Source organism: Astyanax mexicanus, chromosome 18 (assembly GCF_023375975.1).
Source record: "Astyanax mexicanus isolate ESR-SI-001 chromosome 18, AstMex3_surface, whole genome shotgun sequence".
Taxonomy (NCBI): Eukaryota; Metazoa; Chordata; class Actinopteri; order Characiformes; family Acestrorhamphidae; genus Astyanax; species Astyanax mexicanus.
In genome coordinates, this window is record NC_064425.1 from 19,459,952 (window position 1) to 19,474,995 (window position 15,044).

The 15,044-nt window shown below is 36.2% G+C and overlaps 1 protein-coding gene across 2 annotated transcripts in view; it reads right to left on the bottom strand.

The window, feature by feature from the left end:
* The window catches only part of kcnh2a (potassium voltage-gated channel, subfamily H (eag-related), member 2a), a 41,432-nt gene that overhangs the window by 25,778 nt on the left and 610 nt on the right, over positions 1-15,044 (bottom strand). For both annotated transcript variants that reach the window (XM_049467292.1, XM_022663444.2), the window contains exons 2-4: positions 14,930-15,002; positions 13,720-13,877; positions 10,099-10,329 (exon numbers count right to left, since the gene is read on the bottom strand). In XM_049467292.1, coding sequence (XP_049323249.1) covers positions 10,099-10,255 — 157 coding nt within the window. In that variant the 5' untranslated portion in view covers positions 10,256-10,329; positions 13,720-13,877; positions 14,930-15,002. The remainder of the gene's footprint in view (positions 1-10,098; positions 10,330-13,719; positions 13,878-14,929; positions 15,003-15,044) is intronic.

Here is a 15,044-nt window from a genome sequence, read left to right on the forward strand (position 1 = left end):
GGACAGAGATGCCAGCCACACAGAGGTTAATGCTGCAAGGGGAAAGGATCATAGTTTTCATAAGACCATAAGCACCATATAATAATTAAATTACCAATGGGATTTAAAGCCTCAATAGCCGACCCACAGTACCCAGTCTTGCATCTCACACACATCTTTCTATGTTAGCATTTGTTTGAGCTCAGTCACACTTAGTTTAAGGACTTTGTGTAAGTGCAACATGGAGGGCTGGCTGGAGTGTAAAAGTACAGAAGCCTGTACTTAAGTAAAAGTTGGGTGCTGTATCAAACTATTAATCAATTAAGACTAAAAACACAGAGACAGAAAGTTCTTAAATAAACAAATTTAAACAAACACAAATCAGCTCTAGAAACAATTCTTTTATTGGCATTAAAATAACCAAAAAATGTAAATATTAAGAATAGTAACATTAAAATCTGATTTGTTTGATTTGTTATAATTTTACTTGTAAGCCACAAGTTGAACATTAAATGAGATCATGCTGTATAGACTAATTACTGTATTAGGGCTGCAACTTACATTTATTTTGATAATCTATTGATCTATCAATTATTAATTAGATAGAAAGAAAAAAGTAAAATGTGATTTACAGCAATTTATTTAATAAACCATCTGTCTTTGTACTAATGTTATATTTGTATAAGAAGCACACAACCTAACATTATTTAAATATTAGTGTTAACATGAAGAATTTACGTAACAGTTAATTCTAAATAATATTAATTTTACACAACAACGGTGTAAGTAATGTATGTAATGTTAATATGCACTTGGCTGTGATTTTTTAAACAGTTCTACCTGCCCTTGAAATAAGTTATAAATTGTCCTGTATTAAAGGCGGAAGAAAAAATTTGCTAAATAGAACTTGGTTTGATTTGGAACTGCTGGTGGAGAGGACACATTTAAGGCTGAATTTAAGGTGTAAGTGAAAACTCAGAGGGGGCGAAGCAAATGCTAACTTGTTCGCTAAACGTGAGTTAGATATGAATTTACTAAGAGTGCTCTACTGCCTCACATTAGGGCATAGCAACTGTACTTATGTGTATAATAACATAGACCCAACTAATCCATTATTAAATTAGTTGCCATCAATTTTTAAAAATCGATTTTAATTAATTTAATTGATAAGTTGTTGCAGCCCTAGACTGTATAGGAACACAGACAGCACATTGTGTCTCAAAAGTGAAGCCACGACTGGTCAGGCTCCAACAGTGAGTTTTCCGTCAAAAATATTGCTACATTTTTTATTTTCCCAAGGATTTATTTTTTGCAAACATTATTTTGTTTTATTCAAAAAAGCGGGGTTTTCGTATGAAGGTCAGGGATACACTTAAGAAATGATGTGACCAAAGCCTTGGCAGGAGCAGACCAGTCTGCCTTAAAGGGAGCAGCAGAGCTGTGGAGCTAGTGACCAGTTAGCTCGTTGGTGAGTCATATCACCTTTTATTTATCAATTAATATAACCTGTCAAGTTGTGCCGTTTTCCACATAACCAGACATGCAGTTGCAGTATATGGAGTTCTTTACATGTTTGGTAAGTTAATAGTAAGTAGTATAAAACAGACGTCTAAATCACAACTATTAGCTATAGCTAGTGGTTAGCCAGATAGCTAGCTAGTTAATGGAGTTAGCAGTGCTGGACTCTACATTTGTACTCAGTCTCGGTTTAAAATATAATTTCACTTTTTTTTTAACTATCTTTGGTGCGTACTAACGCTGTCCCTGCAGCTTGTTTCAGACTATTATGGCTAGCTATATATTAGTCTTGGCATTAATTCTTAAAATACCAGCTATATACTTTCGTGGTTTTAGAGGTACTAATTTACTCTCACCCTCATTTATAGACATGAGAGAGTTAGGACACCCCATATGTCTTTTTGGACATAACACAATTTTAACTAAACCTGGACAGTATATCAATATTTTATTATATTACGCATATCATCATAACTTAAAGAACACTGACCCAACTGTGCATTTAATTACTTTTTAGCTGCCACTGCTAAGGCATTTCAAAATATATTTGTGATATAATATTGTTACCGTATCACCCAACTCTATCAGTGTGTGATTATCTATCAGGGTGCTTTTACATTTTTCATACTGTATCGGACTTGATTCATATCAACCATAGTTAAGAAATATGTCATGATATTTTTTTTTCTAAATTGTCCAGCCATATTTTAAGCATATGGATATTTTAGCTTTATTTAAAAAATATAAAATAATAGAGCTTATGTTACTGCACCAATAAAGTTGTAAAATTTAATAAACAAAAACAAAGAAAAAGTCAGGACACTTTGTGTACTAATAGCTGGTATTTTATAATTCATGACTAGACAGCTTATTTTGTAAATACGTAGTATATACAGTGAGTCCAAGAAGTATTTGATCCCTTGCTGATTTTCTTTGTTTGCCCACTAATAAAGACACTATCCTTCTGCACTTTTAATGGTAGATATATTCTAACATGGAGAGACAGAATATCAAGACAAAAATCCAGAATATAATTTTAAAGAATATATTTTAATTAATTTGTATTTCAATGAGGAAAATAAGTATTTGATCCCTCTTGCCAAACACACTCAATACTTAGTGGCAAAGCCTTTGTTTGCAAGCACAGCGGTGAGACGTTTGTTGTAGTTAACCACAAGTTTAGCACACACACCAGGGGGAATTTTGGCCCACTCTTCTTTGCAGATCCTCTCTAAATCATGAAGGTTGGTGGGCTGTCGCTTGGCAACTCTGACCTTCAGCTCCCTCCATAGATTTTCGATCGGATTGAGGTCTGGCGAATGGCTGGGCCACTCCATGACCTTAATGTGATTTTTCTTGAGCCAATCCTTTGTTGCCTTTGCTGTATGTTTAGGGTCGTTATCATGTTGGAAGACCCAACCACGGCCCATTTTCAGATCCCTGGCAGAGGGGAGGAGGTTGTCCCTCAGGATTATGCGGTACATGGCTCTATCCATCTTCCCAGTGATGCTGTGAAGTAGCCCTGTACCCTTGGCAGAGAAACACCCCCAAAACATTATGCTTCCACCTCCATGCTTGACGGTGGGCAAAGTGTTCTTGGGGTCATAGGCAGCATTTTTCTTCCTCCACACATGGCGGGTGGAGTTGAGGCCAAAAAGTTCAATTTTGGTCTCGTCTGACCACAAAACCTTCTCCCAATATCTTGGTTCATCTTTCAAATGATCATTGGCATACTTGAGGCGCGCCTCCACATGTGCTCTCTTCAGCAGGGGTACCTTTCGGGCACTGCAGGATGTGAATCCATTGTTGCGCAAAGTGTTGCCAATTGTTTCCTTGCAAACTGTGGTCCCAGCTGCCTTCAGGTCATTTGCTAACTCCTGCCGAGTGGTTGCAGGACGATTTTCTGACCGTTCTCAGCATCATTGCCACCCCACGAGGCGAAATCTTCTTTGGAGCACCGGGCCGAGGTCTGTTGATTGTCATGTTATACTCTTTAAACTTTCTGATAATTGCACCAATAGTTGTTACTTTCACATCCAACACCTTACTAATCTTTTTGTAGCCCATTCCAGCTTTGTGAAGGTCAACAATTCTGACTCTGAGGTCCTGTGACAGCTCTTTGGTTTAACCCATGTTGGAGACTTGAAATCTGTGTGATCTGTCTGATTCTGTGGACAGGTGTTTTTCACACAAGTGATTAGTGAGAACAGGTGGCTTCAGGTCAGGTAACAAGTTGATTGGGAGTGTCTAACTGGTCTGTAAAAGCCAGAACTGCTAATGAATACTAAGGGATCAAATACTTATTTCACTCCATGAAATACAAATCAATTAATATATATTCCTTAGATTTATTTTCTGGATTTTCTTTTTAATATTCTGTCTCTCCATGTAAGAATACCATTAAAAGTATAGAATGATCGTGTCTTTATTAGTGGGCCAACGAAGAAAATCAGCAAGGGATCAAATACTTCTTGGACTCACTGTATATATATATATATATATATATATATATATATATATACATATATATATACATATATGTATATATATATGTATATATATATATATATATATATATATATATATATATATATATATATATATATATATATATGTATATATATATACATATATATATATATATATATATATATATGTATATATATATACATATATATATATATATATACATATATATATATATATATACATATATATATATATATATATATATATATATATATATATACATATATATACATATATATATACACTGCTCAAAAAAATAAAGGGAACACTCAAATAACACATCCTAGATCTGAATGAATGAAATATTCTCATTGAATACTTTGTTCTGTACAAAGTTGAATGTGCTGACAACAAAATCACACAAAAATCATCAATGGAAATAAAATTTATTAACCAATGGAGGCCTGGATTTGGAGCCACACACAAAATTAAAGTGAAAAAACACACTACAGGCTGATCCAACTTTAATGTAATGTCCTTAAAACAAGTCAAAATGAGGCTCAGTATTGTGTGTGGCCTCCACGTGCCTGTATGACCTCCCTACAACGCCTGGGCATGCTCCTGATGAGGTGGTGGATGGTCTCCTGAGGGATCTCCTCCCAGACCTGGACTAAAGCATCCGCCAACTCCTGGACAGTCTGTGGTGCAACGTGACGTTGGTGGATGGAGCGAGACATGATGTCCCAGATGTGCTCAATCGGATTCAGGTCTGGGGAACGGGCGGGCCAGTCCATAGCTTCAATGCCTTCATCTTGCAGGAACTGCTGACACAGTCCAGCCACATGAGGTCTAGCATTGTCCTGTATTAGGAGGAACCCAGGGCCAACCGCACCAGCACAATGGTCTCACAAGGGGTCTGAGGATCTCATCTCGGTACCTAATGGCAGTCAGGCTACCTCTGGTGAGCACATGGAGGGCTGTGCGGCCCTCCAAAGAAATGCCACCCCACACCATTACTGACCCACTGCCAAACCGGTCATGCTGAAGGATGTTGCAGGCAGCAGACCGCTCTCCACGGCGTCTCCAGACTCTGTCACGTCTGTCATGTGCTCAGTATGAACCTGCTTTCATCTGTGAAGAGCACAAGGCGCCAGTGGCGAATTTGCCAATCCTGGTGTTCTCTGGCAAATGCCAAGCGTCCTGCACGGTGTTGGGCTGTGAGCACAACCCCCATCTGTGGACGTCGGGCCCTCATACCATCCTCATGGAGTCGGTTTCTAACCGTTTGTGCAGACACATGCACATTTGTGGCCTGCTGGAGGTCATTTTGCAGGGCTCTGGCAGTGCTCCTCCTGTTCCTTCTTGCACAAAGGCGGAGGTAGCGGTCCTGCTGCTGGGTTGTTGCCCTCCTACGGCCTCCTCCACGTCTCCTGGTGTACTGGCCTGTCTCCTGGTAGCGCCTCCAGCCTCTGGACACTACGCTGACAGACACAGCAAACCTTCTTGCCACAGCTCGCATTGATGTGCCATCCTGGATGAGCTGCACTACCTGAGCCACTTGTGTGGGTTGTAGAGTCCGTCTCATGCTACCACGAGTGTGAAAGAACCACCAACATTCAAAACTGACCAAAACATCAGCCAGACAGCATAGGTTCTGAGACGTGGTCTGTGGTCCCCACCTGCAGAACCACTCCTTTATTGAGTGTGTCTTGCTAATTGCCAATAATTTCCACCTGTTGTCTATTCCATTTGCACAACAGCAGGTGAAATTGATTGTCAATCAGTGTTGCTTCCTAAGTGGACAGTTTAATTTCACAGAAGTTTGATTTACTTGGAGTTATATTGTGTTATTTGAGTGTTCCCTTTATTTTTTTGAGCAGTGTATATATATATATATATATATACAGTACAGGCCAAAATTTGGACGCACCTTCTCATTCAATGCGTTTTCTTTATTTTCATGACTATTTCACACAAAGCAATCATACAGAGTTCCACAATGGCGGAACAAACTACCTTCCACTACCAGATCAGGAGAATCTCTCGCTGTCTTTAAGAAACTCCTGAAGACAGAGCTCTTCAAAGAGCACTTACTCTCCTAACACCTCTAACACACTAACTACTTCTAACCCCATTTCCTTCTTCACGCCCTATCTAAAGATGTTTTTACCTTTAACTTCTATTACTTTTGTACTTCACTATTGTAAGTCACTTTGGACAAAAGCGTCTGCCAAAAGTAATGTAATGTCATTTACATTGTAGATTCTCACTGAAGGCATCACAACTAAGAATGAACACATGTGGAGTTATGCACTTAACAAAAAAGGTGAAATAACTGAATTTTTTTTATATTCTAGTTTTATATTCTATATATATATACATATAGAATATAAATAAATATATATATATATATATATATATATATAAGTTTTATATTCTAGTTTCTTTAAAATAGCCACCCTTTGCTCTGATAACTGCTTTGCACACTCTTGGCATTCTCTCAATGAGCTTCAAGAGGTAGTCACCTGAAATAGTTTTCAGGTGTACCTTATCAAGGTTAATTAGTGGAATTTCTTGCTTTATCAATGGGGACCATCAGTTGCCTTGTGCAGAAGTCAGGTTACTACACAGCCGAAAGCCTATTGGACAACTGTTAAAATTCCTATTATGGCAAGAACCAATCAGCTAACTAAAGAAAAACGACTGGCCATCATTACTTTAAGAAATGAAGGTCAGTCAGTCCGGAAAATTGCAAAAACTTTAAATGTGTCCCCAAGTGGAGTCGCAAAAACCATAAAGCGCTACAACGAAACTGGCACACATGAGTGCTGCAGCAGATGACCTGGCCTCCACAGTCACTGGACCTAAACCCAATCGAGAGGGTTTGGGGGTGAACTGGACCACAGCGTGAAGGCAAAGGGGCCAACAAGTTCTATATACCTCTGGGAAACTCCTTCAAGACTGTTGTAAAACCATTTCAACATTTCAAGGGACTACCTCTTGAAGCTCACTATGCCAAGAATGTGCAAATAAGTAATCAAAGCAAAGGGTGGCTATTTTGATAAAACTAGAATATAAAACATGTTTTCAGTTATTTCACCTTTTTTTGTTAAGTACATAACTCCACATGTGTTAATTTATGATTTTGACGCCTTCAGTGAGAATCTACAATGTAAATAGTCATGAAAATAAAGAAAACGCATGAATGAGAAGGTGAGTCTAAACTTTTGGCCTGTACTGTATATATACATATATATATATATATTCAAATATTTAACGTCCAAAACAGTTTCTGATTGAAAACACAACAAGTACAACAATTGGAACACTCACTAGCAGTTAACACAGCTGTCTTTCAGGAACTGTAGACTAATTGAAAACAAAAATAATTTCACTCAGACAAAGTGATAATAATTAATGCAATCAAACCAGTCTGAGCTGAGAACTAAAAAAAGAAAAGAAAATGTGAAGCTGAGCTTTTTGTCTGCGGTCTCTGTGACAAGACAGGCCCACTGTCCCACTGTACAAGTGACCAGGAATGAATAATTAACTCCCAGAGATGGCCTCAGTCATTACTCTGTCTAATTATAGCAAGGGAAGCCATTACCAGAATATAAAGACTGATGACTGGGGTCATTCTCTAGCTCTAATGAATGATTCAAAGCAAAAGCATTTATTGCTCTGTTCTTTCATGAAGAATTTGTTGGTGTTTTTTGTTAGTTGTAATGTGTGTGAACATAACCTGTTATTGGATGTCTTTTTTGCTAAGTTTAATAAAATATTGAAAATATATACATTCATTTGAGATGTACAAATACTACAAATACAACTGCAATAAAAAATAGGCACACTGTTTTTTTTACTGGTTAAGAGAAAGTTGATTGGTCCATAGCTGTACTTCTGTATCTAAATGCTTAAAAATGACATTTCCTTTTCAACCTGTGTATCATGATTCACACGGATCTGTAGCTAATAGCCTAAATAAATATACTAACAGAGTGCACAGGCCCATATGACTACCAGATCAGGAAAGAGTATATTATACTAGTGCTATTACTTCTACTACTATTGTGAATAATATTATTAATAATAATAATAATAATAATAATAATAATAATAATATAAAAAACTACTAAAAATATTAGTACAGATTAAAACAAGTACCAGTAGTAATAGTAGTAGTAATTAATACTACTACTGTATACAAAAACAGCTTCATAATTGTTTATTTTCATACTGTTGTATATTTTCATGAGTGTAATAAAAAGCAAGAAATTAATATAGCAGATTACTTTCAGTCCCAAGTCATCATTAGAAAGGGGGAAATCTCCTTTTCCTCAGACACTTCATAGTCATTTCCCCTGAGTCAAACATCAGCAGACAATTAAGCTTAAGAGTCACATGGGATTTCACAAAATCACTCATGCCTCTCCTGTTCCACATCATCAGCAGCTTTGCTTTTTCTTTGTTTTAAATGTCCTTCCTTTGAACAATATCGGACAACTAAACTTAAATGTCCTCTTACTAATTATTTTATGAGCTGAGAAACACAATGAGACACAAATACCACCATGTGCCATCCTCAGTAGAACACTTCACTGACTATGTTTAAGTCAGAGTGGTCAGATATTAAAATGGCTATACACACATACAAAACTTCTCGTTTTAATGGCAATGTCCAAATTTTTGGGGGGCCTTTTAAAGGGCCCAAATGGTCTGATTTATGTCACTAAATATGAAACTGATTTCGCAGATTTGTGCTTATACAGAACTGGGGCACCAGAGTGTGACTTTCTCTATTGTTTACCTCTGGTTAATCTTAGAAGTTGGATTCCTGCCATTTCATTCTTCACCCTGATTATCTTCACGGGTTATCCTTAATGCTAAGAAGGAAAGTGCAATATTTTACAGTTTACTCATCTAATTAGGGATTTTATTTAAGAGGATTATATTAGACTGATGGTAGCGTACCCTACTAACTATGGGAGGGAGAAAGTCATGAAAACATCCACAAATAACTAATAACAAGCCTAATGACCTAATAAAATGAACATACTGTGTTTTCTTGAAACATACCTGCATTATTGCTGTCAGGTTTCACAGATGATATTACTATAGGAAAAATAATTACAGGCAATACAATATCCATGTTTAATTTTTACCAAAATAACTCCTCATTCTGATATCAAAGTTATGAACTGGGAGTTGATTGTATGAATTTTTCTGGAGTAACATCCTGTATTCTTTATAAAAAGACTTTACACAAGATTAGGGGTGGGGACTCAAGGACCGGTTTGCTGATATCCATGTTCTAAACTACATAATCAATGGTTGAGTTAAATTAAGTGTGTTTATATATGATCACGTCATGCATTTGAGTATCAAGATTATAAATAAGCCCAATCCACAAAAAACAAGTTGAAACACATCAAAGACACATTTAAAACAGATTCAAATCTGATCACTCAATTCACTTTGGGAGGTAATCTGAGATGCATTTGAGACATGTTATAGCAGTGTAAACACATCTGTATCTCCAAGATGCATTAAACAGACATAATTACTCCCAGTTTACTGCTGAAGTTGTTGCCTACCCCTAAGTTCAACATGAAAATGTCAAATTTTAAGAAAATAACATATAATAACATATAACTACTAAGTGTAAATACAAAAGATTATTACAAATACATATTTTATCAGGAATCAGTTAAAATATTAATCACAAAAAAATTCTAAACAAGATTTTAGATTTTGGCTTTTCTTGTTCCAACAGATTTTCAGATTTACTAAGCAGATTTACAGTTAATAATATCATTGGAAAATATTATAGCATTTATAGCATTTCCACTTTCACTGGAGAGCAGAAAGGTTTGTGAATTCTATTTGGTCAAATCAAAGTACATGTTTTCATTTGTAGCAAAGTTAGTTGCAGCTAGCTTGTATACAAATGCTCAAAACTTTGAAATCTGGCAGTTGTCCATTACATTGTCTTTAAATTTTATAATAAACAGTCTGATAAAACTATCAATATATTGTTAGAGTTAACTATTGCCTAGAATTAACATTTCCTAGCCTGTATCAGCATGGTGCATTAATGCATGTATCAACTGGGTGCATTAATGCCATTCTTACCATCTTTCCTATACAGAGAGATCTCCACTTTCCTCTCCTCAGATCCCAGCAGGGCTTTAGCCATCTGAGCCACAGCAGATCTTCCTGTGTGAGGCCCGTACAGGAAGCTACAGGTGCACGGTTTCTGCATGACCTCTGCGCGTGTGTAGCCGCACATACTGCAGAAGCCGTCATTGCAGAAGATGATGGCACAGTTCTCCACTCGTGCATTAGCGATGATGAATTTACGATCTGCAGAAGGATTAAAGTTATAGATTACCTTGAAAACCTGGAAAAGCATTTACTGATGACAAGTTATTAATTATATCAATAATATGTTACTGTGTAGCAAACTCTTTTTGTTTACAGCTCAACAACAACAAAAAAAATCAGTATTTCAGATTTTACTGTGAAATGCAGCATTATAAAAATTTACTGAATCTGAATTTTTAGAGCATGCACCTGGATAAATTGAATTTTATTTACATATTGTAAGGCACTTTATTTCCTCATTTTTTAAAGTAATGTTAACTGAGTTAATTAGGCTTTAGTTATTTCGTTTTAGTTATTTAGTTATTAATTTGTATTTGTTGTTAAGGCAACTGTTTTGCACAATAATTTTACTTAACATTTTATGATCAGGTGAATAAAATAGATTTAGCTCTGTTATCTGTTATTTTACTTAAGTAAACAAAATATTTGAAATACTTAAGCGGTTGGTGGCAACAGACTAAATTCAGTTAATAAGTTGATTCAACTCAAAGATGTGGCCATAAATGTTCACCTTTTTTTTAAATTGTTCAAATTGAGTTCAAACAAATTGTATGTTTACAGTGTAGTTATTAATTTTATTAACTATTAATTTTATTAATTAGCTCTATGTCCAAATATTTGTGATCACCGATTCCAATACATTTATTTAGCTACTTTAGGTCGCACCTATTGCAGACACAATGTGGCTAATCCCACAGCTAAAGGGGTATAAACCCAAAGTATTCTGACCTCACAAAAAGCTATTACACAAACACACTGTCTTTTACAGCTGTTTTGTGATAAGAATTTTTAAATAGGACTGCACACTATATAGTTTTAGCATCACCATTCACATCCCATTAACATCAAAGTACATGCAATTTTAGGAACAGTATCAAACTAAATAAATATGTGTTGCCTGATACAATAGGAGAATTCCCTATTTTTATCATTTTCAAAAACATATCTTCCAGAGGCAGATTTAGTCTACCCAATATCTGATCTTTGTTACATATAATACACTGTAAAATGACTTGTTGGATCATTTAATTCTGGTGACGTCTGGTGAACATTCCAGAATTTTCCAATATACAATGCAGAAAACAATATTGTAATGTCAGTTTTCGTGCATCAATGCATGACACTAATTAGTTTAATTAAAAACAAAAATAATTTTAAACCACTATTTTACTGTCAATAAAATGACCAGAGCCTAATGTTGGTTTACAAGCACTTCTGAATAGAACACAACATTTAAATACCTCAGCCGGTTTCTCTACAGTGAACCTCACATTAGTGAATTTAAGTGAATAAAAATAGCTAAACTACTTGGTATCACCTCATATCACCACATAATATATTTTACTATATGCTAAAATACATAATAGGCAGTCATGTATTACATTGAAAATAACTTACATTTTATTTAGAGTTGTTAAATATCTTAACATTAATTTACCATTACAATTTGTAAGGATTTTAATCAAATCATACATCATATTTCACAATTTCTATTAAGTTTATCAACATATACGTTTTTTTATAATTAAACACAGCTTTAATCTAAGCTTAAAAGGACCAGGTCTAGTACAAATGTTACACTGTACATTCTAAACAAATTACTAGTCCAGGACTGGCATCAAAACAACTTTATGATGATGAAAATAATACTGACAATTATGGTGAAGATGAAAATGTGGACAGAAGACAATCTGAACACACTGTAATTACTATTAATTGCAATGACTGAAGTAACTGTGTCTTCTTACTTTGCCCCTCGAATTTCCGAATGATGGTGTCTAAGAAAGTGTTCTGGGGGGCGACGTGTCCCCTTCTCACCGGCATTCTTCTGCTTATCCACCAGCGGAACTCCTTTCACTCAATTATGAGATACTCTGATTTATTCCTGAAGGTCTCCTGCGGCTGCAGTGCTTCACCAACTTCGCTCCATCCTGACCAGCTGTGGGATACTCTCTCCTGCTGTGTGTCTGTCTGAGAGCGCTTAGCCTTCAAGCCCCACCTGAGCTCATCTCTCATCTATCTGCTCCAGACTAATGCTCTGACTGGGTGAGAGTCTCACACGTGGTCAGTGTGTGGAGGGAGAGTTTTGTCCAGCAGTGAAGAGGATTTACCCATCAGTTCAGTGTAGAGCTTCACAGTGTATTGTTTCAGCATCATCATCACAGAGTGCATGTAATTATTATTTATATACTGTATCTTTCATAGGCATAATATTGTTCATACTCTGACATGCCAAAACTCATGGGATAGCAGTTTATAAATTAATCACAAAGTGTTATTTAGGAACATTTGGGAACACCCACACCTCTGTAACTGAGTTTTGTGAGAGTAAAATTGCAACGATATGGGATTTCTCAGTTTCATAAAATATCTCTGTATCACGGTATTTCACAATATTCCACTAATGTGTTAACAGATTATTGATGACAGAATTATAAATATGATTAGTCACAGACTAGTACACACACTGGATAGCTGCTGTGGAATTTATAACAGGATTTTATTTCTGGATACTTATGATTTTTAGATAATTAGATTTTAGCTGTTTTTCCTAACTGGATTTCTTACTGATAATGGTTGTCAGGCTGAGGGTTGGTTAGGTAGATAAAGTCTTGCTTATAGTTGCTATGTTCTGTGTTCCTGTAAGTTAATCTGTACCTATCTTATGAAGCCTAGAATAAAATATTAGCTGTGATGCTAACAGCTGGCCTAAAGCTGTTAAATCATTGATCGTTGGTGTATCCAAAGCAATTACATATTTGAGATTTTAGTTTATTGGTTTTATGGAGATGGAGATTACCATTTTTCAACAAAACCAGTACTAAGCATGCCGTCAGACAAAGTGAAATTAGTTATTGGTGCAACAGTAGTTGTGAATGAGGCTGAACACTGGCCAGTGTACTCATGGCAAGGTGATGTAAATTATCAAATTTTGAGTTGAAGTGAGGCCTCACAGCCAGTGCCAGATGGGCAGAGATGTTTAGTAAAGAAGTAGAACTATGGTATTTAGGAATAAAATTATGTTAGTAATTGACTGATATTGTTTTTTGGCCAATGGCCAATATCGATAGTTAGAGATCACAAGTGGCCGATATATAAAGCCGATATTTCGTTTTGTCACAACTGATTTTTAGCTTTCCCCATTTATTCACAATACTAATGATACACATTTAAGACATCTGGAACTACACAATTAAAATAGTTTAATACTCTAAACTCACTTGAACTCCAATGGCCCTTACATTGAATGTTTAACTTTTACATTTGGACAGAGTGCAGTGTAAAAAAAGAAGAGGCAATGGAATTTCTTTTGCAATTTATATAAAACACACACAGAATATGGGTGAAATTACAACAATATTATCTTACCTCAGTCGGTCAGTGAAGTTACAGAGTAATAAGAGAATCTGGCCTGTGGCAAAGTTGTTCTTTCCAGTGTAATTAGCCCAGTCTATTCCTTGAGCAGGCTGCCAAAGCATCCTCTGAAAAGTACATTTTGATGATATCCAGGGCAGTGTGGCTGTCATCTGTGATAATAAATAATACAATGTAAGAATGCATTCTATTATCATGTTAAACTTTTTCAAAGTAAAGTAAAGCACCTAACTACAGCATTTGCAATTTACTCATTACAGCAGCAACAGCACCTGACACGTGCATTACAATAGCTCACACCAACCTAACCACTTTTTATTTACACACTACTCACACATTTTAGCACAACGACACACATTTAATAATCTCTATCATTTACACCTGATTCAGAACGACATCCACACTTATAATGGGCCCGGTAAAAAGCTGAATCCAGTGAACGGTGGGTGAATTAGCTAATTAACTGATATTTAGAGGTTCTCATTACCGCAGTATTTACTCAATTAATAAAATCAGTGAAGGAGTTAGATAGAAAGAGCTAGCTATTTTGTGTAACGTTAAATAACGTTCAGTGTTGGTACATTCCAATTAATAATGCCTTTAAAACATGCAATATATTGTACTCATGAGATGAACACACCACGTAATATGAATGCAAAGGCTACATTTTACTAGTTAGGGGTCTGGGATGTTTTTTCCACTGTTAAATTGTTTGACTGTATTGAGCGTTTTGTTTGAGTGAATTAGCTTTGTTCTAGAGTTTAAATCACGAACAGGAGTTTTTCTCCTGTATGTTACCCAAGTTAGCTGAGCTGGGGAAAAGTTAGCGTTAGCATTAGCTAGCTGTTAGCGTTAGCTAGCTGTTAGCGTTAGCTAGCTGTTAGCGTTAGCTAGCTGTTAGCGTTAGCTAGCCAGTAATCTAACATGTTAGCGTTAGCTTGGCGGTTAGCGTTAGCTTGCCGGTTATCTAGCCCGTTAGCGTTATTTTGTCGGTAATATAGCCCGTTAGCGTTAGCTAGTCGATTAGCTCTAGCTTGCCAGTAAGCGTGAGCTTGCCGGGTAGCATTAGTTAGCCTGTTAGCGATAGCAAGCACAGAGGCTATAGCCTATAGCCCTGTATAGTAAGTTATACTATACAGTAAAACTCAGTCTACAAAGAAGCTCCACTGCTAATTACTAAAGCCAGTTGAAAAGATTCACTTACCTGTCCAGTTTGAATTCAGTCGAAGCTGAAATGAAGCAAATCTTTGCAGATGTGTCTGAAGTAGGGTTGCCACCTGTGTTTGACCAAACCAGGACACTGTCATACTGATTGTTGC